This window comes from Amblyraja radiata, chromosome 20 (assembly GCF_010909765.2).
Source record: "Amblyraja radiata isolate CabotCenter1 chromosome 20, sAmbRad1.1.pri, whole genome shotgun sequence".
NCBI lineage: Eukaryota > Metazoa > Chordata > Chondrichthyes > Rajiformes > Rajidae > Amblyraja > Amblyraja radiata.
The window spans coordinates 24274917-24302273 of record NC_045975.1 but is presented as its reverse complement, the minus strand read 5'-3'; the positions used below and the strand labels follow the sequence as shown (position 1 = coordinate 24302273).

General features: G+C 44.9%; 1 protein-coding gene across 1 annotated transcript in view; it reads right to left on the bottom strand.

The window, feature by feature from the left end:
• LOC116984722 (circularly permutated Ras protein 1-like) overlaps nt 1-27357 on the bottom strand; it is a 48440-nt gene that overhangs the window by 16293 nt on the left and 4790 nt on the right. The window contains exons 2-10 of the mRNA XM_033039054.1: nt 24727-24838; nt 16491-16703; nt 12941-13084; nt 10804-10902; nt 8297-8388; nt 5829-6008; nt 5662-5709; nt 1714-1803; nt 1335-1486 (exon numbers count right to left, since the gene is read on the bottom strand). Of these exons, the coding sequence (XP_032894945.1) occupies nt 1335-1486; nt 1714-1803; nt 5662-5709; nt 5829-6008; nt 8297-8388; nt 10804-10902; nt 12941-13084; nt 16491-16703; nt 24727-24802 (1094 nt within the window). The 5' untranslated portion in view covers nt 24803-24838. The remainder of the gene's footprint in view (nt 1-1334; nt 1487-1713; nt 1804-5661; nt 5710-5828; nt 6009-8296; nt 8389-10803; nt 10903-12940; nt 13085-16490; nt 16704-24726; nt 24839-27357) is intronic.

The window sequence follows — 27357 nt, the reverse complement described above, 5'->3', positions numbered from 1 at the left end:
TGCTTTTAGCATAGACCAATGTTAAAAATCAACACAGAAATGGAAAGTTTAAGAAGGAACTGCAGATGCTGGAAAATCGAAGGTAGACAAAAATGCTGGAGAAACTCGGAGGGTGAGGCAGCATCTATGGAGCGAAGGAAATAGGCGAAGTTTCGGGTCGAGACCCTTCTTCAGTCAACTAAAGAAATGTAAAGGATATGCTTAAGTGTGCCAGACCACAAAATTAAAATAAGCATAAGGAAAAAGAAGAAACTACTCACTATAAAAACGTCATATTCAATATCGGCCAGCCTGCCATCCAGTTCAATTGTGCACGTTCTTGTCACCTGCCGCAGTGCTGGGGGGGGGGGGGGGTCGCCACAGTGGCGTAGCTGTTAGAGCAGCTGCCTCACAGCACCAGAGACCCAGGTTCGATCCTGACTAGGGGTGCTGTCTATATGGAGTTTGCATGTTCTCCCTGTGACAGCATGGGTTTCCTTCGATGGGATCGGCTTCCTCTCACATCCCAAAGACATGCAGGTTTGTAGATTAATTACCCTCTGTAAATTGTTCCTAGTATGTACAGAGTTGATGAGAAAGCGTGATAACATAGAACTAGTGTCAACGGGTGATCAATGTTGGTGGGCTAAAGAGCCTGTTTCTCTAAATTAAACTGAATACGCAAGTACCTTCACAAAGAACCTGCTTCGTTACTGCTTCAAGTGCATTTTTCTGTTATTTTATACTGAAAGAGCACTTGAATTTTCATGAACATGATGAGTTTAGTCAAATGCAAAAAGTGAGGAAAGAGTTTATTTTTACACAGAGGGTGGTAGGTGCCTGGAACGCGCTGCCAGGGCTGGTGGGGGTGGGGGCAGATGCAATAGTGGCATTTAAAAGGCTTTTGGATAGACACATGGATATGCAGGGAATGGGGAGGATATGGATCATGTGCAGGCAGAAGAGATTAGTTTATGTTGGCATTATGTTTGGTGGGGACATTGTGGGCCAAAGTGCCTGTTCTCTGCTGTACGGTTTCATGTTCTATGGAAGTATCCACAAAAAACCATCTCGAACATTCCTTCATATTCAGCCCTGGTCATGAACGAATATGTCCATGTAACTCCAGCTAACAAAATATTGGGTTAGTCTGAAGAAGAGTCTCAACCCATAACGTCACCTATTCCTTTTCTCCAGAGATGCTGCTTGATCCGCTGAGTTACTCCAGCATTTTGTGTCTATCAAGAATGTTGTGCCACCTTTATTCTACACACATCAAACTACACCAGTGGCATAAATCCATTAATCGATGGCTTATTGACATTCAATTGGCAAACAATAAATTCTGTACTTACTCTTGGACCCTGTAGCTTAGTGTTTGAATGCTCTCTGCTATGCACTCTGGCCTGGGATAATCTCTGCCTTTTTCCTTTAGGAAGTCTGAATCCAACAGCTGATAATTACTCAGTCTTGTGGGCATCTGTGTTCCATCACCATAGATGGTTACCTGGGAAAAGAAAGGGAATTGAGTCCTATTATTCCTCACACTGCTCTCCAGTGGGGGATTCAGTTAGAATTGACATTTACTCAAACTAAAGGGTCACACATTTTCCACCCGCACCTCTCTTGTATATCTACTCAATGTTTACTTCCCTACCCAACAATGTAATGTAGCTATCAGTATGTTCATTCTTCCACTGTAACATAACCATTATTTCCCAAATATTACCATACCTCATCGTTAAATGTCACCAAGGCAACCCGCTTCTGGGGACAGGTCTGTGTCATGTGCTTCAAAGAAGTCAAGATAGCTTCTTGAACGTTCTGCAAAGTCAAGAAGGAATAATGGTCAGTTTAACAATTGCTAGCTTCCACTCAAAAGAAAGCTTCCACACAAATGTCCACACTTGTAAGTCACATCTTACAGGCTATTTAGTGTAACTGTGTTGGGACAATGGGGATTGATCAATGCAATAGATTAAACCAATTAATGGATGGAGGACTCCCCAGTGAGTTTGTTGCAGCCTCCAGGGTGACCTGTTCCTGCAATTTCTGCTCTATCTATCTATATACTATTAAAACTCTGTGGCTGCCATCCGGCTGCCGTCCGGCAGCCTTTCTGCATTTGATTCATTGCCACGCCGAATCCAGACGCTCAATCGCCGAGATCTTTTCCATTTCGGTAGAGATTTCACTTTTCTTTCTAAGTATCTGCTCCTCATTACATTTTGTCGTGTTTAAGTACACGTTTTTAATCAAATCCTTCTCCCCCCCCACTCGCTCATTTTGTCGCCTCCTGCTGGCCAGCGACCATAACGGCTGCTGGCGCCCGCATCTCGCCTCAAAGACGCCATTTAAAAACAGCCGCACTGCTCATTCCTGAGCCGTTTGAGTTGGAGGACCACGTCTCCCGTGGGGGCTACGGGTAGGGAACAGCTGCGTTGGGGGAGCAGACCCAACGGGTCTGCCCTTGGTCTAGTTTGTAATAAAGTCAGGTTTTAAAACATGGCTTTTACCATGGAGAACAACTTGCTTCCACTCAAATTATTTCAAAAGCTCCTAAAGATACAACACAACGTCCTAGATTTCTATGGGTCATATAGCCCTTCCTACTGCTAGGATATATGGGTACAATAAATAGTCATAGAGCAAGGAAACAGGCCATTTGGCCCAACTTGTCCATGCCGACCATGATGTCCCATCTACACTAGTTCCATCAGCCTGCATTTGGCCCATATCCCTCTAAAGCTTTCATATTCATGTACCTGTCCAAGTGTATTTTAATGCAGTTATACAGGTAGTACCTTATTTGAGCCAAGTCTCTCTGCTCAACAAGAATCAGCTGCAGTATCAGAAGCTTTTTCACAGAGAGAGAACTCGAGGCTGAAAATTATCCTGGCTTGGGATTGGACCCATCTGTTGTGCCGGGCTGATATTACCAGGTACCGCAGACACCACTGGGAAGGTCTTAGTCATTTACCTCAGGTCTAAAAATGTTCTAGATTACTGGGTTTGGGAGCAGGTGCAGGGTTAAATCAAGGGGAGAATGACATTGCATTTAGAAGCAGAAACTAGGAACTGCATGTGTTGGTTTACACACAAAAAAAGACCCAGAGTGCTGGAGTAACTCAGCCGGACAGGCAGCATCTCTGAAGAACATGGATATATGGCATTTCAGGTTGGTACCCTTCTTCAGACTAGTTGTAAGGGGGAAGAAATCTGGAGGAGAGGACGGGCAGGACAAAGCATGACAACTAATAGGTGAACATAGGACAAAGGCCGGTGATTAAAAAAACCCGGTGTGAGCTAAAAAGATCGAAGAGTTGCAAATGCAGCTAGAAGCTAGACGAAGGAAGGTATGGGGAGGGGGAGGGGAGAAATAGGAGCGATCTAGGTGGGGCACAGCGGTGGAGGGGGTGGGGGGTTGTGGATGAAAAGGGAGGGGTTGTTTGTTAGTGGTTATGGCATGGTGGCGCAGCAGTAGAATTACTGCTTTACAGTGCTTGCAGCGCCGGAGACCCAACTACGGATGCTGTTTGTACGGAGTTTGTACGTTCTCCCCATAACCGCGTGTGTTTTTTTCTGAGATCTTCAGTTTCCTCCCAGGCTACAAAGACGCACATGTATGTAGGTTAATTGGCTTGGTGTATGTGTAAATTGTCCCTAGTGTGTGTAGGATAGTGTTAATGTGCGAGGATCACTGGTCGGCGCGGACTTGGTGGGCCACGCTGTATCTCTAAAACTAAAAGCTAAAAAAACTAAAATTGGAGATTTCAACGTTCATTGCGTAGGGATGTAAGCTTCCCAAGAATACATTCAGAAGTCTGTTCCAATCTACTGATTGTCACATCAAACTGCCATGCATCAGGTTACAAAAATATGGTCCCTCAGGAGAGACTTGTTGATCATTTCAGTACCTTAATGGTTCAATTAGAATAGTATTAACATGTAACTGTGGAACAATGGGTTTCCCTCTTTGAAACTCTCCAGGGAAATTAAGCTGGTGATGCATGCAGACTCAACAGTGAAATAAACCAACATTTCATTAACCCTCACAGCTGCTTTCTTGCCCGTTCGTGTAAATGTCTTGATTCAGATTCAGATTCAGAAAACTTTATTGTCTGTCGTAACAGAAAATCTTCTTTGACGTGGCTCAACATACAACCAGGACAATGTACTGATAAGCAGTCATACAACACAAATTTCTGCGAGCACACACAGTGTGTATAGATCTTAAAAGCAAGTATAAAGATTAGAAACTTTAAAAATAGACAAGATAAAAGTTGTGGATACGTATAAAGTGACAGTGCGTCAGGGTTAATTTGTCCCTTGTTCATTTTTTATTTAAGCTGTTTATGGCAATGGGTATGAGTGAGTTTTTGTGGATGTTTTTCTTGGATAGGGGGACTTTATATCGGCGGCCTGATGGCAGAAGTTGGAAGGACTTGTGCAGGGGGTGGGTGGGATCCTGTGTAATGAGGTTGGCTTTCCTTTTAACTGCCTGGGTGTGGAGTACGGATAATTGATTTTGAGTTTTGCCAGTTATTTTGCTTGCTTGATTGATAATCCGGGAAAGCTTTGATTTGTCTTTGACAGAGGTGAGGGTGAACCAGGATGTGATGTTAAAGGTGAGTACAGATTCTATAAGTGATTTATAGACAGCTGTTAAAATGTCCTAGGTACACAAAATTGCTGGGGAAACTCAGCGGGTGCAGCAGCATCTATGGAGCGAAGGGAATAGGCCTACACAAAATTGCTGGGGAAACTCAGCGGGTGCAGCAGCATCTATGGAGCGAAGGAAATAGGCCAACACAAAATTGCTGGGGAAACTCAGCGGGTGCAGCAGTACCCGCTTGTTAAAATGTCCTGTCTGACATCAAAGCTCCTGAGTTTCCTCAGCAGGAACAGGCGTTGCTGTGCCTTCTTGTACACAGAGTCTGTGTGCTGGGAGAAGGACAGGCGGGTGTCAATCTCTGTGCCCAGGTATCTAAAGGCCTCTACCTGCTCAACTGTCTGCCCATTCAGCCTCAGAGGTTCAAAGAGAGGTTGGGGGGGGGGGAAGATGTTCGCCTCCCCCCACAACACAGCTCCTTGGTCTTGGAGATGTTAAGCTCCAGAGAGCTCTCTTTGATCCACAGCATCAGGGAGTTGACCTGCTGATAGTAGGCAGCCAGAGAAGTGTGATCCTTGATGTGGGCCACCAGGACCATATCGTCTGCATACTTAAAAAGGGAAATTGATTGATTGATTAAAATGAACAGCCTAGAAACAGGCCCTTGGGCCCATCGACTCCACACAAACCATCGATCACGTGTTCATACCAGTCCTGCGTTATCCCCCTTTCGCATCCTCTTCCTACTAGACATGCTGTGTCTAGTAGGTGGGTTAATTGGGCCTCTGCAAATTGCCCCTGGTGTGTGGGAAGTCTTACTCAAAGTGGGAATAACATGGAACTAGTGTGAAGGGGAGATCGATGGCCGGCATGGACTTGGCGGGCCGAAAGGCATTTTCCCCATGCTACTTCTCCAATCTAAAAGTAATAAGGTAGACACAAAATGCTGGAGTAACTCAGCGGGACAGGCAACATCTTTGGAGAGAAGGAAAGGGTGGTAAAAGAAATGAGGAAGTGCAATTCACAGTATATTGTCCCATCCACTCTGAAATATAGCAGCAAATATGTACCTGTAACCTTGATATATGAACTGTCCCGAAACCGTGGGTAGCCTTGACCTAGAAAGACAGAATCAACGATCTTGAATCAGCTTGGGATGCAGCTCTGATTCCTGAATTTCCATCCATGACATAACATTCATGAAGTCATTTTTGAGATGTCCTGGACTTGTCCTCACCTCATTGGTTACACACATACTTCCCGAGATATCCACACAGAAAATGACCAAGGAGTCATCCACATTGATGTAGTCATCATCGATTGGCCCAGGGATATATACAACATCCTGAATGTTTGGTACTGTTCTGAAGGATCGAGTGACAACGTTATGCTTTTTACAGAATTCGCAAGGCCAGACCTGGACAAGAAAACAAAGACAGTTCAGCATCTAATGAAAGGAGCTTGCCTAACAGATATAGCAGACAACAAGAGCGGCACACTGGCACAGCAGGTAGAACTGCTGCTTCACAGTGCCAGAGACCCAACTTCAACCTTGACCTCGGGTGCTGCCTGTGTGGAATTTTCATGTTCTCCCTGTGACTGCGTGAGTTTCCTCTGGGTACTCCAGTTTCCTCCGACATCCCAAAGACGTGTAGGTTAGTGGGTTAATTGCCCTCTGTAATTTGCCCCTATTGTGTTGGGGAGTGAATGAGAAATGAGATAACGTAGAGCCAATGTGAACGAGTGATCGATAGTCAACGTGTTCATGGACCAAAGGGCCTGTTTCCATGCTATATCTCCAACTGCACTAAATGACATTTTTACCAATGCCAATTCACCGACAAACCTGTACGTCTTTGGAGTGTGAGAGGTAACCAGAGCACCCGGAGAAAACCCACGCAGTCACTGGGAGAACGTACAAACTCCATACAGATAGTACCCATGGTCAGGATCAAACCCGGGTCTCTGGCACAGTAAGGCAACAACTCTACCGCTGTGCCACTGTGCAGCCACCTGCCTGCATTCGGCTCATATAACTCCATGTAGTGGCGCCTGCTGGCGCACGCAGGTATCGAACCCGGCGTTCGGAAGCCGCGGTCACGTTACTCGGGAGGGGCTGCTGTTTTCGCGCGGTTTCGCTTTCGCGCCACAGTTGTGGTGTTGACCACCGATGTGATCAGACGTGTTTGCAGAGACCTGTATGCCAAGGAGCGATTGTGTTAATAAATCAGTTCAGAAAACTTGGTTGTCGTCTTTGCATCCGCCAAATCTAAACCTTTCCTGTCCATGCTTCTTTATAAGCGAGTTAGGTATTGCAACTGCGCATGCCCAGGTCATAGGTCACTCGAGATAAACATTCTCGGCAGCTGAGCTGCTGCGCGTACACAGTCCTGCGCCCCATCCGCAGCCTGGATCGAATCTGGGCCCTCAGTGCCGCCGCAAGTGTCGCCGAACCACCATTGAATCCCCTTCCGCCCACCGAGAGCCCCACCCCTGTCCGGGGGCGGCCTCAGGCCCACAGCCAACGTGGAGAAGAAGCGCCAACTCCAGCCCAACTCCACTCCAATTCCCGCAAAAAACATTCCCCGATGGTCCAGGACCGACAGCCGCACCTCCCTCCCCACCTAGCGGCCGTCGGTCAACCCCCCCAGGCGCCGGCGAAAGCCGAACACCAGTCACCAACGGGGATACTTACAAAGTGCTGCAGCAACTCAGCGGGTCATGCAACATTTCCGTAGAAGAGTCTCGACCCTAAACGTCACCTATTCCTTTTCTCCAAAGATGCTGCTCGTCCTGCCGACACCGAGAGGGCCAACCCACAGCCACCGGAGAATGCCCCCTACCCCTGGGAGCCGGAGCAGAGCCGAGCCGGAACCAGCGCCTCCCCTCCGCGCCGGCTGCAATCCCGGAGCTGCCACCAATTCGGGCCGGTGCCCCACCAGCCCAGTGCCACCCCGGACTTCCCGGGGCTCTCGGGAAGGGACAGGGACGGCCCAGCTGCAACTCAATAGCGCATGTAGTGCCGGAGACCTGGGCTCGATCCCGACCACGGACGAACGCAGGCTCACGCAGCAGCTCAGCTGCCGAGAATGTCCCTCTCCCCTGTCTCTCACTCGTATCTGCCCCCATCTCGCTGTTACACCCCGCTACCTGGCACCCCCGTTCCTCAGATTAAATATATTTTTACACATCAATTTTAATAAAGATAAGAAAATGTATCAAACATAAGTAATATTTTCTTATTCCAGTAGCAAGCACATTAAGGATTAAATGAAAATAATAAATTCTTTAACTTATTGAACATCTCATAATTGCAGATTAATGAACTGAATTAAAACTGGGATGTTAAGTAAGTAGTGTGTGAACAGCAGAACAAGAAAGGAAGCTATTGAGTTGACATAATTCTAGATTAATTAATAGGTAGAATAGTTAACAATATATACACAGTTTATACAGTGCTGCATTCGTTTTTTTTTTTGTTTATCACGAATGACCTTTGACAAATCCCATGATTCCTTGTGTTTTTCGGAATACCGAACTCGCTTATTGAATTTCATTCAATACGCTAATCCACTAAAATGGTATGTTTCCAGCACAAGGCCTTTCCGACTGTGTCAGTTAGTAAAGCATAGCAGTGTTCTTTTAAGAGATCGGGACCCTTAATTTATTTCTGACATCCACCATTGAATGATGCAGGGTACTCACTATGTCTGCATGTTGTTGGTGAATCCGACTGATGCAGGACAAGATTGCTGAACAGTTTTGGCAGTGAACGGCTTCCACATTCTGTGCTTGCACTGCAACATAATAAAGAAAAGGATTGGTTAAGATTCATCAAGTTCAATCCCAATGGAATAAAACGACAGAGCACCTAAAATCAGATAGTACTTGCAAAGGCCAACTGTGTGTGTGGATCCCATCAAAGGAATCTGATTTTATGCAAGGCCCAGGATTCACATGTGCATGAAAACCATTGGACGTTCGGCCTGCTCCGAAGACCTTCTCCCTCTGCTTCTGGGGGAGGGGGGCTAAAGAAAGTCAGGGGGGGGGAGGGGTGGCAATTTGTAGGACACTGGAGGTTTGAATAGGATATGGGGTAAGGGTTGGGTTTAGTTTCATTTGGGGATACAACATGGAAACAGGCCCTTTAGCCTAGATCACCCATTCATACTAGTTATATGTCATCCCACTTTCTCATCCATTCCATACACACCAGGGGCAATTTACAGAGGCCAATTAATATACAAACCCACATGTCTTTGTGATGTGGGAGGAAACGAGAGCCATTAGCCAGCGGAAATCACGTGGTTACAGGAAGAGCGTGCAACCTCCACACAGACAGCGAGGTGGCAGTGGTAAACTTGCTGCCTTACAACGCCAGAGTCCCGGGTTCGATCCTGACTATGGGTGCGGTCTGTGCAGAGTTTGTACATTCTCCCTTTGACCAAGTGGGTTTTCTCCGGGTGCTCTGGTTTCCTCCCACACTCAAAAGACATACAAGATATCCTCTGGCAGTTTGTTCTATTCACCCAACACCGTTTGTGTAAAAAATTGTCCTCAGGTTCCTATTTCCCCTCTCACCTTAATCCCTTGTCCTCTGGTTCTTAATTCACCTACTGTGGGTAAAAGACTCTATGCATTTACCCTATCTATTCCTCTCATGATCTTATACATCTCTATAGGTTCTCCCCTCATCCTCCTGCACTCCTAGGAATTAAAGTCCAAGCCTGCTCAACCTCGACCTGTGGCTCAGGCCCTCGAGTCCAGGTGCCGGTAGGGTTTTATAGCAAAAGCAAGATCGGACGTGTTCGGAAGACAAAGAAACTTGCTCAATGACGTACGTGTAAGCAGCTGACTGCCTCAGAACAACAGGGCAGGTGAGGTTGGCTTCATTGTGACGAAGGCTGAGGCAGCCACAATCTGCCACTTTAGTTCAGTCTGCTTTAGTTTGGTTTTGTTTATTTTTGTCACTTGTCACTTATAGGTTCAGTAAAAAGCTTTTTTGTTGCGTGCTAACGGAAAGACTATATATGATTACCATCAAGCCATCCATCGTGTACGGATACAGGATAAAGGGAATAATGTTTATTGCAAGATAAAGTCCAGAAAAGTCTGAATAAAGATAGTCCGAGGCTCTCCAATGAGGTAGATGGTAGGTCAGGACCGCTCTCTAGTTGGTGATAGGGTGTTTCAGTTGCCTGAAAACAGCTGTGAAGAAACTGTCCCTGAATCTGGAGGTGTGCGTTTACATACTTCTGTATCTTTTGCTTGACGGGAGAGGGGAGAAGAGGAAGTATCCAGGATGAGACATGTCCTTGATTATGCTTGTGAAGTCTAGATGGAATCAATGGAAGGGAGGTGATGGAATGGTTTGCATCCACAATTCTATCAATTTCTTGCGGTCTTGGATGGAGCTGTTCCAAAACCATGCTGCAACGCCTCCTGATAAAATGCTTTCTACGGCGCATCTGTAGAAGTTGGTGAGAGTTGTCGGGGACATGGCAAATTTCCTAAGCCTTCTATGGAAGTAGATGCATAGAGTTATGGCCTGTTTCAGTATGCTGGGCTTTATTTGTGTAGAATATTTTGCACAACCATTCATCAAAACATGAATGATGCATTGTTTAACATGACTTGCATGGACGGAGACCTCTTTTATATACACCAAGGGTGCACAATAAGAAAAACGTGACACACGTGGGTTTACAATCTGCTTGAGTCATGAACTGCACAGAAACATTGTGCAACAGGACATAATTTTAAGGCTAAAGTAATATCCTGTATTATATGAATAAGCCTAGAATAAATCGCTGCCCGTTTTTAAATTAGCATTCATTCACAGTAGAGATAAGCCCGCCACAGAAACCTCAGACCTACAGTTGCTGCTTTATTTTGGGCAACTTATTTTATAAAGATTCCCGAAGCTTATTCTGAGAAACAGGTCAATGGACTTTATAAATACAAGTCTTCCTTCCTGTATATATGACCTAATTATTTACAGCCCCAGAATGGAGACAATTACATACAGTGTGGCAGATTTGGTAAGGCTGTATCCCGCAGCACAGATTGATACATTAATTCTTGACTAATTTGTAATATAATTATTTGCTCAAAGAAGCAGCAACTGTGGGTCTGAAGAGACTTACTAACTTTAAATGAAGTTGTGGTTACTTTTACACACGAGAGGGCAATGGGCCCAGTCATTTACTCACCACTATCGATCTCCACCAACTTTCCCAAGTTAAGGGCAACCACATTTATATTGGCTTTCCCATCCACATTGGAAGTGAAGTTCTTTGAGGGCGGTGAAACTGTGAGAAAATACTTGCATTAGAAGGTTCAAAAGCCTAAAAGCTGATCAATGATTATTGTCTTAAGCACAGCATTACAGAGTGATGAGCACTGTCAGTCAGATTAAAGAGGGAGTGTGAGCTACATTGCGGAGATAGTCATCTGGTGGTCCATTCTTGGATATAGGAGGGGCAGCTAATTTTAACCCCTTTGCCCCAGCAGTGCGTAAGACCATAAGACCATAATACATAGTAGAATTACACCATTCAGCTCAACAAATCTGCTCCACTACGCGATCATGGCCGATCTATTCTTCCCTCTAATCCCCATTCTCCTATCTCCTCCTTGTAATCTTTGACATCCTTACTAATCAAGAACCTATCAATTTTCACTTTAAAAATGCCTAATGACTTGGCGTCCACCGCCGTCTGTGCCAATGAATTCTACAGATTTACCACCCCCTGGCTAAAGAAATTGCTCCTCATTTCCATTCTAAAGGTATGTCCTTTTATTCTGAATAGCATCAAGGAATGTCTCAGCACCTCTTATTACAGACATTTAAGTATATGCAATAATCTGAAGTTATGATGGAAAATGTTGACCAAATCCTCGAAGCCACTACGTTAATTGAAAGCACAATGGTATTAATTCAGTCTTTTCTAAGAATGACTCAGTTGTGCTTTAATGCAAATGAAATATTCTTCAAAGTTCAAGATTCAAGTTTCAATTTAATTGTCACGTGTACCAATTAAGGTACAGTGAAATCTGAGTTACCATACAGCCATACTAAGTAAAAAGGCAAAAATACACACAGCACATAAAATAAAGTTTATCATAAACATCCACCACGGTGGAATCAACATTCCTCACTGATGGAAGGCAATAAAGTTCAGTCATCTCCCTCCTTTGTTCACCCGTAGTCGGGGCCTTTGAACGGGGCCATTGCCGACGGTCCGCTGTTCAAGCCCTCTCGTCGGGATGATCGAAACTCCGGCGTCGGGATGGATTGGAACACTCCACGGCATGGAGCTTCCGAATCGGCCGCTTATTACCGGAGACCGCTGCTTCACGGTGTTAAAGTCCGCAGGCCCCGCGGTCGGAGCTCCAACACTGGCGATCCTCGGCAAAAGATCCCAGGTCCGTGATGGTAAGTCCGCGCCGCACCCGCGGCTTGAAGCTCCGGGCCGGTCTCCAGGAAAGGCCGCACCACTCCACGTTGTAAGTTGCGGGGGGGGGACGGAGATGCGACAGAGAAAAATCGCATCTCCGTCGAGGTAAGTGACTGGAAAAAGTTTCCCCCAATCCCACCCCCCACATAAAACATACCAAGAGATTAAAACAAACATCCAAGACATATTTAAAATAATAAAAACAGTGAAAGGACAAGACAGACTGCTGGCGAGGCGGCCATTATGGACATACCCGGTGGTGATATTGTCATGGAACAAAGAACAGTACAAGACAGAACCACTGCATTCGGCCCACAATGTCCATGCCAAACATGAAGCCAAGTTAAGTTCATCTCTGCCTGCACATGATCTGTATTCCTCCATTCCATACATATCCTTGTGTCTATCTAAAAGCCTCTTAAACACCACCATCGTATTTACCTCCACCACCTCTCCTGGCACCACTGTCTATGTGAAAACTTGCTCCATACATCTCCTTTAAACTTTAAAGGACACAATGTGTAGGAGTTACTCAGCGGGTCAGACAGCATCCCTGGAGATCATGGATAGGTGATGTTTCAGGTCAAGACCCTTTTTCAGAGCAGAAGTCTGAAGAAAGGTCCTACACCGAAATGTCACCCATCCATGTTCTCCAGGGATGCTGCATGAGCTGCTGAGTTACTCCAACGCGTTGTGTCCTTTTGTGTATTAACCAGCATCTGCCGTTCTTGGTTTCTACATTTTCTCTATCCCTCTCACCTTAAAACTGTGCCCTCTAGTCTTTGACATTTCCACCCTGGGAAAAAGGTTTGGCCGGTTATATAAGCAATATAATTTGCAGAATTCAGTTATTTTAAGAATCCAATATTTTGACTGCACGTTAGCTTACTCCTCTTGGGCCGAGGTGGAGGGACCCGGGAATGTGAAGACGGTTTGGCTGGTAGCGTTGGACAGAGTCGATGCGCAGAGGAGACGTTAGGCTTCCCATCACTGAGGCGTGGAGGCAGAGGAGGTGCCTGGCTGTCTTCATCTTCTGATATCAAGTAAGAGAAAAGGGTTCAGAACATAATAGAAGAGATCACAATATTCATGGTCCACCAGTGACAGTCAGAGGAGGAAGATCTCGACCAATGCCCCCCAGCCGGATCCCCCCCCCCCCCCCCTTTGTTCTCAGCATCAGTCAAGGACTCAGTGGCCAAGCTAAATGAGTATGCCACTGCAATCACAGACTTCATCAGTAGGTGTGTTGTGTGTTCCCCAAACATAAACTATAGATCAACTGTGAGATCCACTCCCTAGTGAACTCCACTGTAGTGTCACACCAGCAATTTCTCATGGGCAGGTAGGGGCAGGTAATGAAAATTGGCCTTACTACTAATGCCCTGATGCTGAAAATGAACAAAAATTGAGGCATACAAAATAAACATAAATAAACACAGGCAGCATCTCTGGAGATCATGGATAGATAACATTTTGGGTCACGACTCTTCAGACTTTTCACTATTATTTCTTACTGATTTTCTCTTAAGCTTTTTTTTCTGAAAACAAGCCCTGTTTACACTCATCCTCCTCGCTACATACACACAGAATTGAATTGTAGACACTGCACAGTATGCTTGCTAATTTAATCTTTGTTGCTCTTCAAAACATTGCCTTACCTCACCTCTCCCAGTTTCCTCCCACTTTGGTTTATATATGTTAAACATTTATAAAGTCTTGGGTTTTGACCCGAAACGTCACCTATCCACGTTCTCCAGAGATGCTGCCTGACCCACTGAGCACTTTGCGTCTTTTTGTGTATCTATAAAACCTAAACTTGACATCTATTAACTGTGACGTTGCCCAGTACGTGACCCTGGTAAGATTAGCTACAGATGGTTCAGGAAGCACCTGCACAGTCTGCTGTGGGTGCTAAAACCGTATTTCATCTTTGCCCTCCTCCTGCTCCCCACAACTCACGTTAAACTTATATTTTCAGGCACTATCACAATGTTTAAGAAACATTTAGACAGGTACATGGATAGGATAGGTTTAGAGGGATGTGGGCCAAACGCAGACAGGTGGAACTAGTGTAGATGGGACATGTTGGTCGGTGTTGCCGTTGGGCCAAAGGGTCTGTTTCCATGCTGTATGGCTCTAGGACTTTGAAACATGGCTGTTGCTTTGACTTAATGCAAGGCAGATTTGGCAAGTGATATACTCCCCAGACTCTGTTGTCACCACTAAGGACCGCCAACGTGTATGTGACAAAATCTGTCTCACCATAAGCACCCAATTTGGCAAACGTCAGCTCTTGTTCTTTTCTGACTGCTGTAAAATTGTCCAACAATGCAGCTTTAGACATTAGACTTCAGAGATGCAGCATGGACACATGCCTTTCAGCCCGCTGAGTCCACACCGACAAGCGATCACCCTGTACTCTAGCACTATCCTACACAAGTTTTACCAAAGCCAATTAACCTACGAACCTCACCTCTTTCAGTTGCCTTTGGTTTATGCAAAGTTAAATATTTTTTTTAATCTAGGGTCTCGACCTGAAACGGCATCTAATCATGTTCTCCAGCGATGCCGCCTGACCTGCTGAGTTATTCCAGCACATTGTGTCCTTTTGTGCATTTATAAAACCTAAGCTTGGAATGCCTTAACTGTGTCTTTGGAGTGTGGGAGGAAACCGGAGCACTCGGAGAAAACCTACGTGGTCACAGGGGGAATGTACAAACTCCTTACAGATAGCGCCTGCAGTCAGGATCAAATCCAGCTCTCTGGTGTTGTAAGGCAACAACTCTACTGCTGTTCCACTGTGCCACACACCAGCAAAGTGAGGAGACATTTATCATTATAAGGAGGTGCATTAGCATTTAAAGAAGGGGGTTGCGGTCTGTCTTATGCTCCCAACTCCCCCTTCCTATAACATCTGTGGGTGCAGGCCCAATTGCGTCCCTCTCGCTCAAGATATGGAGTCAACTCAGGAAAAACTTCGGTTTACAAGGCCCTTCCATCTTGATCCCACGGCTTAAAAAACACATCTTTAAACCTTCAAGTACAGACCACGCATTCAAAACCTGGCATAGCAACGGTATCAGTAGTATCAAAAACCTATACAAGGATGGCATCTTTTCGTCTTTTGCGGAGCTCTCGTCCAACTATAGCCTCCCAAACTCCCACCTTTTTTGTTTTTTCCAGATTAGGGATTTTGTGAAGAAGACATTCCCCCATTTCCCAAATCGCCCCCCTGAAACCCTGACCGATACCATCTTAGCTCTAGATCCCAACTGGAAGAAATGCATCTCTGTTTTGTATAACTTGTTAGGGTTGGTTATATTGAAACCTCATACCTCATTAAAAGCTGCGTGGGAGGGTGAGCTGAATACGAAACTAACAGACCAGCACAGGGACTCTGCCTTGGATTTGATCCATTCTTCCTCCATATGTGCCCGTCATGGCCTAATCCAATGCAAAGTCCTTCACAAAGTCCACTACACAAATGCAAGATTATCTAGAATTTACCCCGCTGTTAGGCACACCTGCAACAGATGTAATCAATCTCCTGCCAACCATAGCCATATGTTTTGGTCTTGCCCTAAGCTAGCAGCCTTTTGGAGGAGTGCTTTCGACTTGATAAGCAGAGCCTACGGCCAGACTATTCCTCCAAACCCACTGTCAGCCATTTTCGGTACCCCTCCCAACACCAACCTCTCTGTTGCGGTGAAACGGGTTCTAGCTTTTACAACCTTGTCAGCCCGGAGACTGATCTTGCTTAACTGGAGGCTCACCTGTCCCCCGACACACACCCGCTGGATTAAGGAGGTGCTTTACAATTTAAAGCTTGAACAACTTAGGTTCTCTCTCAAAGGCTCTACCAAGACATTCCTAGATACATGGAACCCTTTCTTGGAACTTGTTAACTCTCTCAACTTGTCCCCGGACTCGGAAGAGGACTGAGTGCTCTCCACCATTGTTCTGCTCTACTGCAGCTGCTCTCCCCTTAACCCCCCCCCCCCCCCCCACACACACTTATTTATTTAATTACTTACTTATTTACTCTTATTAGTGACCCCCTTTTTTAAAAAAATTATTATTATTTATTTTTTTTAGTACTTTTTGTTTCGTTTATCTTACCATATTTGTGTGGATGTGTATGTATGTGAGTGTTGTTTGTCCCCGTTTGGTTTCGACCTGATTCGGGTGGGTTGAAGGTGGTAGGGTAAGGGCTTTGAGGGTCACTTACATACTGTTGCACAATTATGCCTTGACTGTCACTGTCTGTTATCATTGTATGTATGTAAATTGCTGTGAAATTCAAATAAAAAGATTTAAATCGAAAAAAGAAACATAATCAAGAAGGGGAAGATATTTATCAGAACTGGTTGCGATCAAAGGCACAGTGGGAGAGTTGCTGTTGTACCCAAATAAACCAGAGGCCAACATGAAGGCTTTACCTGGAAGCGATAACATTCTGGCTACAATAGGAGGCCCTTGAATCCTTGCCTGGTTCCTCCTGTGTGCGGACTTCGGCACTGTGGCATAGAGACATTCCTTCCCAGCCGGAGACGATACTAAGAACCGGTTGTCATATTCATGGACACTACCTTGGGTCTGTGGTGGAAAGGCTCTGACGTTTGTGCCTGAATAAGTTTGATTTTCAACATGATCTGAAATAGAAAGTTAATTTGGAATATAGTACATGGAACAGTGCAGCTCAAGAACAGGTCCTTCGGCCCATAATGTCTGTGCCAAACATAATGCCACCTCTTATCTACCCGTGCATAATCTATATACATTCATAATTCATAAGCCATAGGTGCAGAATTAGGTCATTCAGCCCATATATCTCTCCATCTGCTGCACATCCATGTACTTATCCAAAAGCCTCCTAAATGCCACTATTGTGTCTGCCTCAACCACCAACCCTGGCAGCACATTCCAGGCACCCACTACCTGCTGTGTATAAAAAGTTGCCCCGTACATCACCTTTGTCCTTCTCTCCTTAAAGCGATGCTTTTTGATGTTTCCATCCTTGGAAAAAGGTTCTACCCAATCTATTCCCCTCATAATTCTATTTATTGTCTTTGAATAAAATGAGAAAAAAGTCACACATTTGTTAACAGTATTTTAGTTGTTTTCATGGGTTGTGATACAGTAAAACTTGCATAAACAATGGGCCAGAGATTCCACAGCATCTAAAGAAGCACAAGCATGTTAACAGTGCGGCTTGGGGGACCCACACCTGTTGTGTGTGAGGAGCTTCAGTATTAAAGCAGGTTCATTCATCTGGCCCACTGCATCATACAGACCAGGACAGGCCTTGTTATCTTAGTGTGAAAACTAGCCTTTCTTCCACGAGCTCCACGCTGCCTGGGCAGGAATGGGGAACCCACCCTGCATTGTGGAGACAACTGAAGTCTGAGGGGATGTCAATGTCATTGGTGGTGAGGGATGGTCTCGAACATGGTTGGGCATCAAACATGGCATTGATGGGGGGGTGCCAGGTGACCAGCAGTGGGAACGCCAGGGGTTGGTTTGGATGGATACACAAGGACCTGCAGATGCTGGTTTAACAGAAAAAAGACACAAAGTGTTGGAGTAACTCAGCGGGTCAGGCAGCTTCTCTGGAGAACATGGACAGGTGATGTTTCCAGTCAGGACCCTCCTTTAGACTGATTTGGCGGGAGAGTGAAGAAAGCTGGAAGAGAGGTGGGGGTGGGACAAATCCTGGCAAGTGACAGATGGGCTTTTTTTTGATAGGCAGATGGTTGGGTAAAGGTCAGAGATGAAAAGATAAGTGGGAGATAAGGATAGAGGAGTAGAAACAAGGAACTGCAGATGCTGGTTTACAAAAGAAGTCACAGAGTGCTAGAGTAATTCAGCAAGTCAGGCAGCATGTTAGGAGAATGTGGATAAGCATTGATATGGTTCCAGTACTTCTTCAGACAGAAGAAGGATCTTGACCTGAAATGTTGCCTATCCATGTGAGTGAATATTCTGTGGCATTAAATGACTGACGTTTGCTGCCTTTATAAGGTTATAAGGTTATAAGGTTATAGCACGGGTATCAAATGGAAGGAGATTGCATGCAAGGCCAAAGCAGGTTTGGTGGAATATTCAGTGCTTGCCTTGATGAGTGAGAATGGAAGGGTGGAGAGGGTATTGGTGATGTCTGGTTAGTGCTAATGGCAGCTTGTTTATGATGATGAATAGTCTGGGCAAGTGCTGGAATGTTTATTATAACACGTGTCTAATAACCAGACCTAGGAAGCCCATGTCTCCCCTGGGCAAATGGTCTTCTACAATGGTGGTTCCTCACCAAATATAAGCCATGGTTTAGTGCCTGAAACTTCTGTAACTTCCACAGAAAATACATGCTGTTGCAAATTGTCCATGCCATAGTCCTTACTGAAGTTATTCCAGTTAAGGATTGCATTGGATAGACAACAGCATATTTACGCTAATGATTTCAACAACACACAAGTGGCAATACGTTCACAAACATTCTGCAGTTGCTGAGTGTAGCCAAAAGAAGCCTGAGGATATTGAGGCACTAACAAGGAAATCTCACCTCCTTTGACTGGGTTGTAAATTTCGAGCAGGGAAACAGGAAGACACTGTATCACATCTGCTGATGAACCGCAACATGTTTCATCAAAAACCTTTGAACAAATTCAACCGCAAGAGTAATGTTACTCTGGCGGTGACACTTATGACAAGGGGTGGAAATTCCACTTGTAAAAGTGGATTTTCCAACTAATCTTTCATCTTCTTCATATAATTGTTTCCACTATCAGCTAATTAATGACTCCATAAAGGTCTCCAATCTAATTCTCTAAGCATGAACATTAAACATGACTGTTGTGAGATTTTGTCACCAGTGGGATTGTGAGAGAAAATAAAAATATTTTATCCCAGTGAAGATAAAAGTCTACTGGATGGAGTTAAATAGAGATCAAAGATGAGAGAGAGGTAGAGAGAGAGAGAGATGAGGAACTGCAGATGCTGGAATCTTGATCAGAACACAAAGTGCAAGAAGAACACGAGTCAGGCAGCATCTGTGGAGGGAATGGACTGATGACATTACGGGTCAGGACCCTTCTTCAAACTGATCAGTCTGAAGAACGGTCCTGATCCAAAATGTCATTTGGCAATTCCCTCCATAGATGCTGTCTGACTTCCATTGAATTAAGGAATTTTGGCATGACAGGTTTCAAAATATTCACCTGTAAAGTGATTCAACAAGAATTAAAATTGTATGTTGAAATTCTTGAGAAGATACACTGCACTATTTATAGAAATAAGAGAAACAAAGAATTTAAGAACATCAATTGCACTATCAGAATAGCAAAGGTTCAAAGGTTATTTTATTGGTCACATACACCTAGGTGTAGTGAAATGCTTCTTGCCAATGCAGCACATAAAGAAAGAATACAGACATAACATTAATAAGAGATTTAAACATAAAAAACATCCCCCACAATGGTTCCCATTATGAGGGAAGGCACAATGTCCAGTCCCCATCCCATGTCCACCCATAGTCGGTCCTATTGAGGCCTCCACAGTTGCCTTTACGGAGGTCCGATGTTCCATGCCGTTCTTGCCGGATGATGGTGCTTCGGCGTCGGGAGAATCCTCTCAGCAGCTTGGGGCACCTGGAACGGCCGCTTCCCTTACCGGAGACCGCGGCTTCCGAAGCCAACAAGGCCGCGCTGGATGGAGCTCCACCACTGGTGATCCCGGCGAGAGATCCCAGGCTCCCGATGTTAAAGTCAGCGCCGCCGCCCGCAGCGCCACAGACCCGCAGCTCCGCGATGTTTCATCGGCCGTCTTCAGCTCACCGGAGTTCCAGCGCGGTGACCCGGGCAAGGCATCGCCCGCTCCGCAATAGCGCTTCGGCGCTGTGCTGCCACCAAAGCCGAGGTACTGGGCGGTCCCCTCAGGAAACGCCGCTCCAGGCCCGCTGGTAGGCCGCGAGGACGGGTCGAAAGTGCAGCCCGGAGAAAAGCTGCCTCTCCGACCAGGTAGGGACCCTGAAAAGTAGTTTCCCCCTTCCCCCCCACATAAAAAAGACTAGAACTCCAAAAACAAAATACTAAAACTCACAAAAAATTTAAAAAAAGAGCAGCAACGTCATTCGTCAACTTTCCATGGTTAGATTTGGTCAAAGCTACACCTCTTTGTCTAAATTCCCACTCGTTAAATTGACAGCGCTCTGTTTAAACCTTTGAGCGCCAAACCAGCAGTGCTGTGTGCATCACCTTTACACCTCTTCGCGGGCCGATGCGGAAATTTCCCGAAATTATTCAATTTTCCTAAAATTACACGATGACAGCCAGAATTTCCCGAATTTCAGGTAATTTCCTTCAAAGTGAAAACGCTGCTTCAATACCTCAGTTATATCTGCCTCCACCATCACACCTGGCAGCACATTCTAGGCACCCTCCACTCTCTCTCTCTCTTAAAAACACCTGCCCTGCATATCTCCTTTAAATTTTGCCTCTTACCTTAAAGCCATGCCCTCTCGTCTTTGACATTTACTAAACTACACTTTCCTATCCATACACCTTTTATACATCACCATTGTACCCACCTCCACAGCTTAGTCTGGCAGCTCATTCCATGTACTCACCACCCTCTAGGTGAAGAAATTGCCTCTTAGGTCTCTTTTAAATCTTTCCCTTTTCACCTTTGACCACTGTCCTCTAGATCTGGATACCTCTACTCTAGCAGAAAGACTGTGACCATTCACCTTATGATTGTGTTTACCTCTTTAAGGTTTCATCTCAATCTCCTACACTCCGAGGAAAAATGTCCAAGCCTACCCAGCCTCTGCCTATAACTCAATCCCTCCAGTCCTGGTAACATCCTTGAGACTCGTTTCTGCACCCTTTCCGGATTAAAGATATATTTCCCATTGCTGGATGACTAAAACTGCACATGGTGCTCTAGAGTATCACCAATGTTATGTGCAACTATAACATAACGCTTCAATTCCTGTAATCAATACATTTACCGATGAAAGTCAGGGTTTTCAAATACCTTCACCACCCTATCTACCTTTAAAGTTGAGCACGGAAACAGGCCATTCGGCCCATCGAGTCTACGCCAACCAGTGATCACCCCATACACTAACCTACACACACTAGGGACAATTTTACTTTTTACCAAAGCCAATTAATCTACAAACCTATACGTTTTTTTGGAGTGTGGGAAGAAACCGGAGCACCTGGAGAAAACACGCGCAGTCACAGGGAGAATGTACAAACACCATATAGGCAGCGCCTGTATTCGGGATTGAACCCAGGTCTCTGGCACTGTAAGGCAGCGACTCTACCATTGTGCCACTGCTGCCCCATGGTGTAGCCACTTTCAGGGAATTGTGTACCTCTAACCCAATGTGTCCCTGCTCTACAACACCCTCCAAGGCCCTCTCATGTACTGTGTAGGTCCTGTCCTGTTTGACATACCAAGTGCACCACCTTACAATTGTTAGTGATTCTGTGAGGAGAACACAGAACCCCAGCATACTTGGTGGAACAGCACATCTCCTCCCAGACTGCCTACACATCTTCCCTGAACAGCACCTCTTACTCATCTGTGCCGGAGGTTGGCAATCTCCCATTCACCTCATCGTCAATCTGAGAACAGGAGTGGAATGAAGCTTGGATTGTTTTCTGGAATTTGTATTGTTTTCTCTGGAACGCCAGCGATTGAGGGAAGATCTGACAGAAGTATATAAAATTATGAGGGGCGTAGATAGGGTAGACAGTCAGAACCTTTCCTCCATGGAGGAAATATCAAAGACTAGAAGGCATAGCTTTAAGGGGAGAGGGGCAATGTTTTCAAAGAGATGTGTGGGACACTTTTCTTACACAGAGCCTGAAACGTGCTGCCAGGGGTGGTGGTAGAGGCAGATACAATGGTGGTGTTTAAAAGGCATTTAAATAGGCTCATTGAAATGCAGGGAATGGAGGAATATGGATTATGTGCAGGCAGATGAGATTAGTTTATTTTGGCATCATATTTGGCAGGGACATTATGGGCCGAAGGGCCTGTTCCAGTGCTGTACTGTTCTATGTTCTATGTGTCACCATAACTCTAAGGAACTGCAAAGGAAGAACACAGTTGGGTGCTAAATGGAAGAGTCTTGACAAGATAATGGAATAGATAAGCAAGAGGTACGATCATTAAATGTTCATTCGCGGATGCTGAGCTAATTACAGGAAACTTGATATCTGCTACATTTTCCCCACACACATTTAGACACTGCCTCTACATGTTTTAGCACCACAAGTAGTGGCACAGTGGTGCAGTAGCAGAGTTGGTGTCTTACAGCGCTGGAAAACCGGGTTTGATCCTGATCTCGGGTGCTGTCTGTACGGAGTTGGTACATTCTCCCTGTGACAGCGTGGGTTTCCTCTGGGTGCCCCGGTTTCCTCCCACACTCCAAAGACTCCAAAGGTTTGTAGGTTAATTGGCTTTGGTAAAAATTGTAAATTGTCCCTAGTGTATAGGATAGAAACATAGAAACATAGAAATTAGGTGCAGGAGTAGGCCATTCGGCCCTTCGAGCCTGCACCGCCATTCAATATGATCATGGCTGATCATCCAACTCAGTATCCCGTACCTGCCTTCTCTCCATACCCTCTGATCCCCTTAGCCACAAGGGCCACATCTAACTCCCTCTTAAATATAGCCAATGAACTGGCCTCGACTACCCTCTGTGGCAGAGAGTTCCAGAGATTCACCACTCTGTGTGAGAAAAAGTTCTTCTCATCTCGGTTTTAAAGGATTTCCCCCTTATCCTTAAGCTGTGACCCCTTGTCCTGGACTTCCCCAACATCGGGAGCAATATTCCTGCATCTAGCCTGTCCAACCCCTATAGAATTTTGTAAGTTTCTATAAGATCCCCTCTCAATCTCCTAAATTCTAGAGAGTATAAACCAAGTCTATCCAGTCTTTCTTCATAAGACAGTCCTGACATCTCAGGAATCAGTCTGGTGAACCTTCTCTGCACTCCCTCTATGGCAAGTAATGTCCTTCCTCAGATTTGGAGACCAAAACTGTACGCAATACTCCAGGTGTGGTCTCACCAAGACCCTGTACAACTGCAGTAGAACCTCCCTGCTCCTATACTCAAATCCTTTTGCTATGAAAGCTAACATACCATTCGCTTTCTTCACTGCCTGCTGCACCTGCATGCCCACTTTCAATGACTGGTGTACCATGACACCCAGGTCTCGCTGCATCTCCCCTTTTCCTAGTCGGCCACCATTTAGATAATAGTCTGCTTTCCTGTTTTTGCCACCAAAATGGATAACCTCACATTTATCCACATTATACTGCATCTGCCAAACATTTGCCCACTCACCCAGCCTATCCAAGTCACCTTGCAGTCTCCTAGCATCCTCCTCACAGCTAACACTGCCCCCCAGCTTAGTGTCATCCGCAAACTTGGAGATATTGCCTTCAATTCCCTCATCCAGATCATTAATATATATTGTAAATAGCTGGGGTCCCAGCACTGAGCCTTGCGGTACCCCACTAGTCACTGCCTGCCATTGTGAAAAGGACCCGTTTACTCCTACTCTTTGCTTCCTGTTTGCCAGCCAGTTCTCTATCCACATCAATACTGAACCCCCAATGCCGTGTGCTTTAAGTTTGTATACTAATCTCTTATGTGGGACCTTGTCGAAAGCCTTCTGGAAGTCCAGATACACCACATCCACTGGTTCTCCACTATTCACGCTACTAGTTACATCCTCGAAAAATTCTATAAGATTCGTCAGACATGATTTACCTTTTGTAAATCCATGCTGACTTTGTCCAATGATTTCACCACTTTCCAAATGTGCTGCTATCCCATCTTTAATAACTGACTCTAGCAGTTTCCCCACTACCGATGTTAGACTAACTGGTCTGTAATTCCCCGTTTTCTCTCTCCCTCCCTTCTTAAAAAGTGGGGTTACGTTTGCTACCCGCCAATCCTCAGGAACTACTCCAGAATCTAAAGAGTTTTGAAAGATTATTACTAATGCATCCACTATTTCTGGAGCTACTTCCTTAAGTACTCTGGGATGCAGCCTATCTGGCCCTGGGGATTTATCGGCCTTTAATCCATTCAATTTACCCAACACCACTTCCCGGCTAACCTGGATTTCACTCAATCCTCCAACTCCTTTGACCCGCGGTCCCCTGCTATTTCCGGCAGATTATTTATGTCTTCCTTAGTGAAGACGGAACCAAAGTAGTTATTCAATTGGTCCGCCATATCCTTGTTCCCCATGATCAACTCACCTGTTTCTGACTGCAAGGGACCTACATTTGTTTTAACTAATCTCTTTCTTTTCACATATCTATAAAAACTTTTGCAGTCAGTTTTTATGTTCCCTGCCAGTTTTCTTTCATAATCTATTTTTCCTTTCCTAATTAAGCCCTTTGTCCTCCTCTGATGGTCTCTGAATTTCTCCCAGTCCTCCGGTATGCTGCTTTTTCTGGCTAATTTGTACGCAGGATAGTGCTAGTGTATGGGGATCGCTGATCAGCACAGACTTGATGGGCCAAAGGGCCTGTTTCCATGCTGTGTCTCTAATCTAAAGTAACTAAAAGTAAAGTAATTTATTTATCCACAGAAATATTAGGAGACCAGAAAAAACATCCTTCAACAACCATTTAGTCAGCACTTACCACGGGGCCTGTTTCTGCCATTTGTGGAAGTTGTGTTTTGTGGATTGTACACAATGTGACTGCAGGCAAATTCCATGACTTCACCTGGACACCCAGTTGGTAGTAATGTGACCTAAGAGAGGAAAAGTCATAATGGCAAAATGAACCAATAACTTCTCTACAGATCGGCACGGTGACACAGTTGCTGCCTTTCAACACCAGAGACCCATGTTCGATCCTGTGGGTGCTGTCTGTGCATAGTTTGTATGTTCCCCCTGTGACCGCATGGGTTTTCTCCGGGTGTTCTGGTTTCCTCCCACACTCCAAAGACGTACAGGTTTGTTGCTTAATTGGCCTCAGGGGTAACATTTTAAATTGTCCTTAGTGTGCAGAATGGTGCGAGGATTGCTAGTTGGCGCTGACTCAATGGGCCGAAGGGCCTATTTATGCACTGTATCTGTATCACAACAAACTAATACCAATGACAGGCACTGTCAGATAGACAGATGGCAGACTGAAAAACGTTCCAACCTTTTTCTCCACAACTCATTTTTCTCCACAGATGCTGCCTGATCAGCTGCGTTACTCCAGCACTTTGTGTCTTTGTGTCCATCTTCAGTATAAACCAGCATCTGTAGTTCCTTCCTACACAAACTAATACCAATACCGAACTTGGTGAATATGGACATCAGCTCGTTAAGTGGAGATGTTAAGAATTCTTTGGAAAGGAAGCCATTTATAGTCATACAGTTGAAAACAGGCTCTTCAACTCAACTTCCCCCCTGCTGACCAACATGCCCCATCTACACTAATCCCACCTGCCCGCATTTGGCCCATATCCCTCTAAACATTTCCTAGCCATGTACCTGTCCAAATATCTTTTAAACGTAGTTAAGGTACTGTGCCTCAACTTATGGCATACCTCAACTATCTCCTCTGGCAGCTCGTTCCATATACCCTTCACCCACCGTGTGAAAATGTTGCCCCTCAGATTCCTTTTTTTTTTTTTTATATTTTAATTAGTAGACATATTATAAAGTATAGTTACATATTATAGTAAAAATACTTTTCATATACATCAGTCATACATTATTAAAATTTTCAATTATCAATTACTTCTGCTTCTAGTGTTTTTAGTTTTTATAGAAAGAGAGAGAAAAAGAGGGAAGAAAGTTACAAATTTAAAAAAAACAGAAAAACAGAGGAGGTGGAATGGGTTACCTGTAATACGTCAATGGAGATATGTTCGTAGATTATAAAGTATAGCTTTTCATCTGATCCTGAGTTCAAGTTTCAGTTGGGTCCTCGTGCTGTGCCAATCTATCCCTTCAGATAGTTAATGAATGGAGCCCAGATTTTATCGAAAATATCTTGTTTGTCCATTAAGACAAGTCTAATTCTTTCTAAGTATAGGGTCTCCGACATTTCCGTAATCCACATATTAATATATTTTAAACGTAGTTAAGGTACTGTGCCTCAACCTATGGCATTCCTCAACTATCTCCTCTGGCAGCTCGTTCCATATACCCTTCACCCACCGTGTGAAAAAGTTGCCCCTCAGATTCCTATTAGATCTTTCCTCATCCCAACTTAAACCTATATCGTCTGGTTCTTGATTCCCCTACCCTGGGTAGAAGACTGTGTATCTGCCCTAGCTAGTCCGCTCATGTACTTTTACATCTCTATAAGATCACTCCTCATCCTCCTACGCTCCAAGGAATAATGTCCTAGCCTGCTCAACCACTGCATATAGTTTAGGCCCTCAAGCCCTGGTACCTTAAAGGTAATCTAAATGAAATTTTTAAATGATGGAGGAAATTGAGAAAAAGTTAATACCTATAACCTCTTACAGAGGCGTGCAAAATCATGAGAGGAATAGTTTGGGTAAAAGCACAGGGTCTTTTGCCCAGAGTAGGTGAATTGAGAACCAGAGGGCATAGGTTTTAGGTCTTCTTCTTATCGAGTCCACATGCAAGATTTGAACTTGTTCAGCCAGAGCTGAACACACTTCTTGGCATCTGCATACAATGGTGTCTGTCCTGCACTTCTTGTGGGTGGTGGTGGAAAGATTGGTGGAAATAGGGCCGTGACGTGAACGCTCTTTCCTTGACCCCATAGGTTTTATGTGACGGGGAATAGATTTAACAGGAACCTGAGGAGTACCTTTTTCAAGTTGGTGGGTGGTGGTGGGTGTACGGAACAAACTGCCAGAGGAGGTAGTTGAGGCAGGTACTATTGCAACGTTTAAGAAACATTTAGAGATGTACATGGATAGGACAGGTTTAGAGGGATATGGGCCAAACATAGGCTGGTGGAACTAGTGTAGATAGGACATGTTGGACGGCGTGGGCAAGTTGGTCCAAAGGGCCCATTTCAACACAGTATTAACGAAATTAAATAGAAAAGTTATAATTCAATGAATAGTTACACTGCAAGCATGTTACCTGGAAAGTATACTAAAAGAAGCAGCCTCTTTGGATAGAAATGACAAATGGATGTACTTCTGGATGGAGACGGGTTTGGAGAGTTGGGTTTATATTGCAGTGAAGATATTTTTAACCAACTCTTGTCTTTGAGAAATGTGTTTATCATTTCATGCACGCGTTGGTACGCAGGTTCTGCAACAGTGACCTTTACTTGCCATGCATCAGT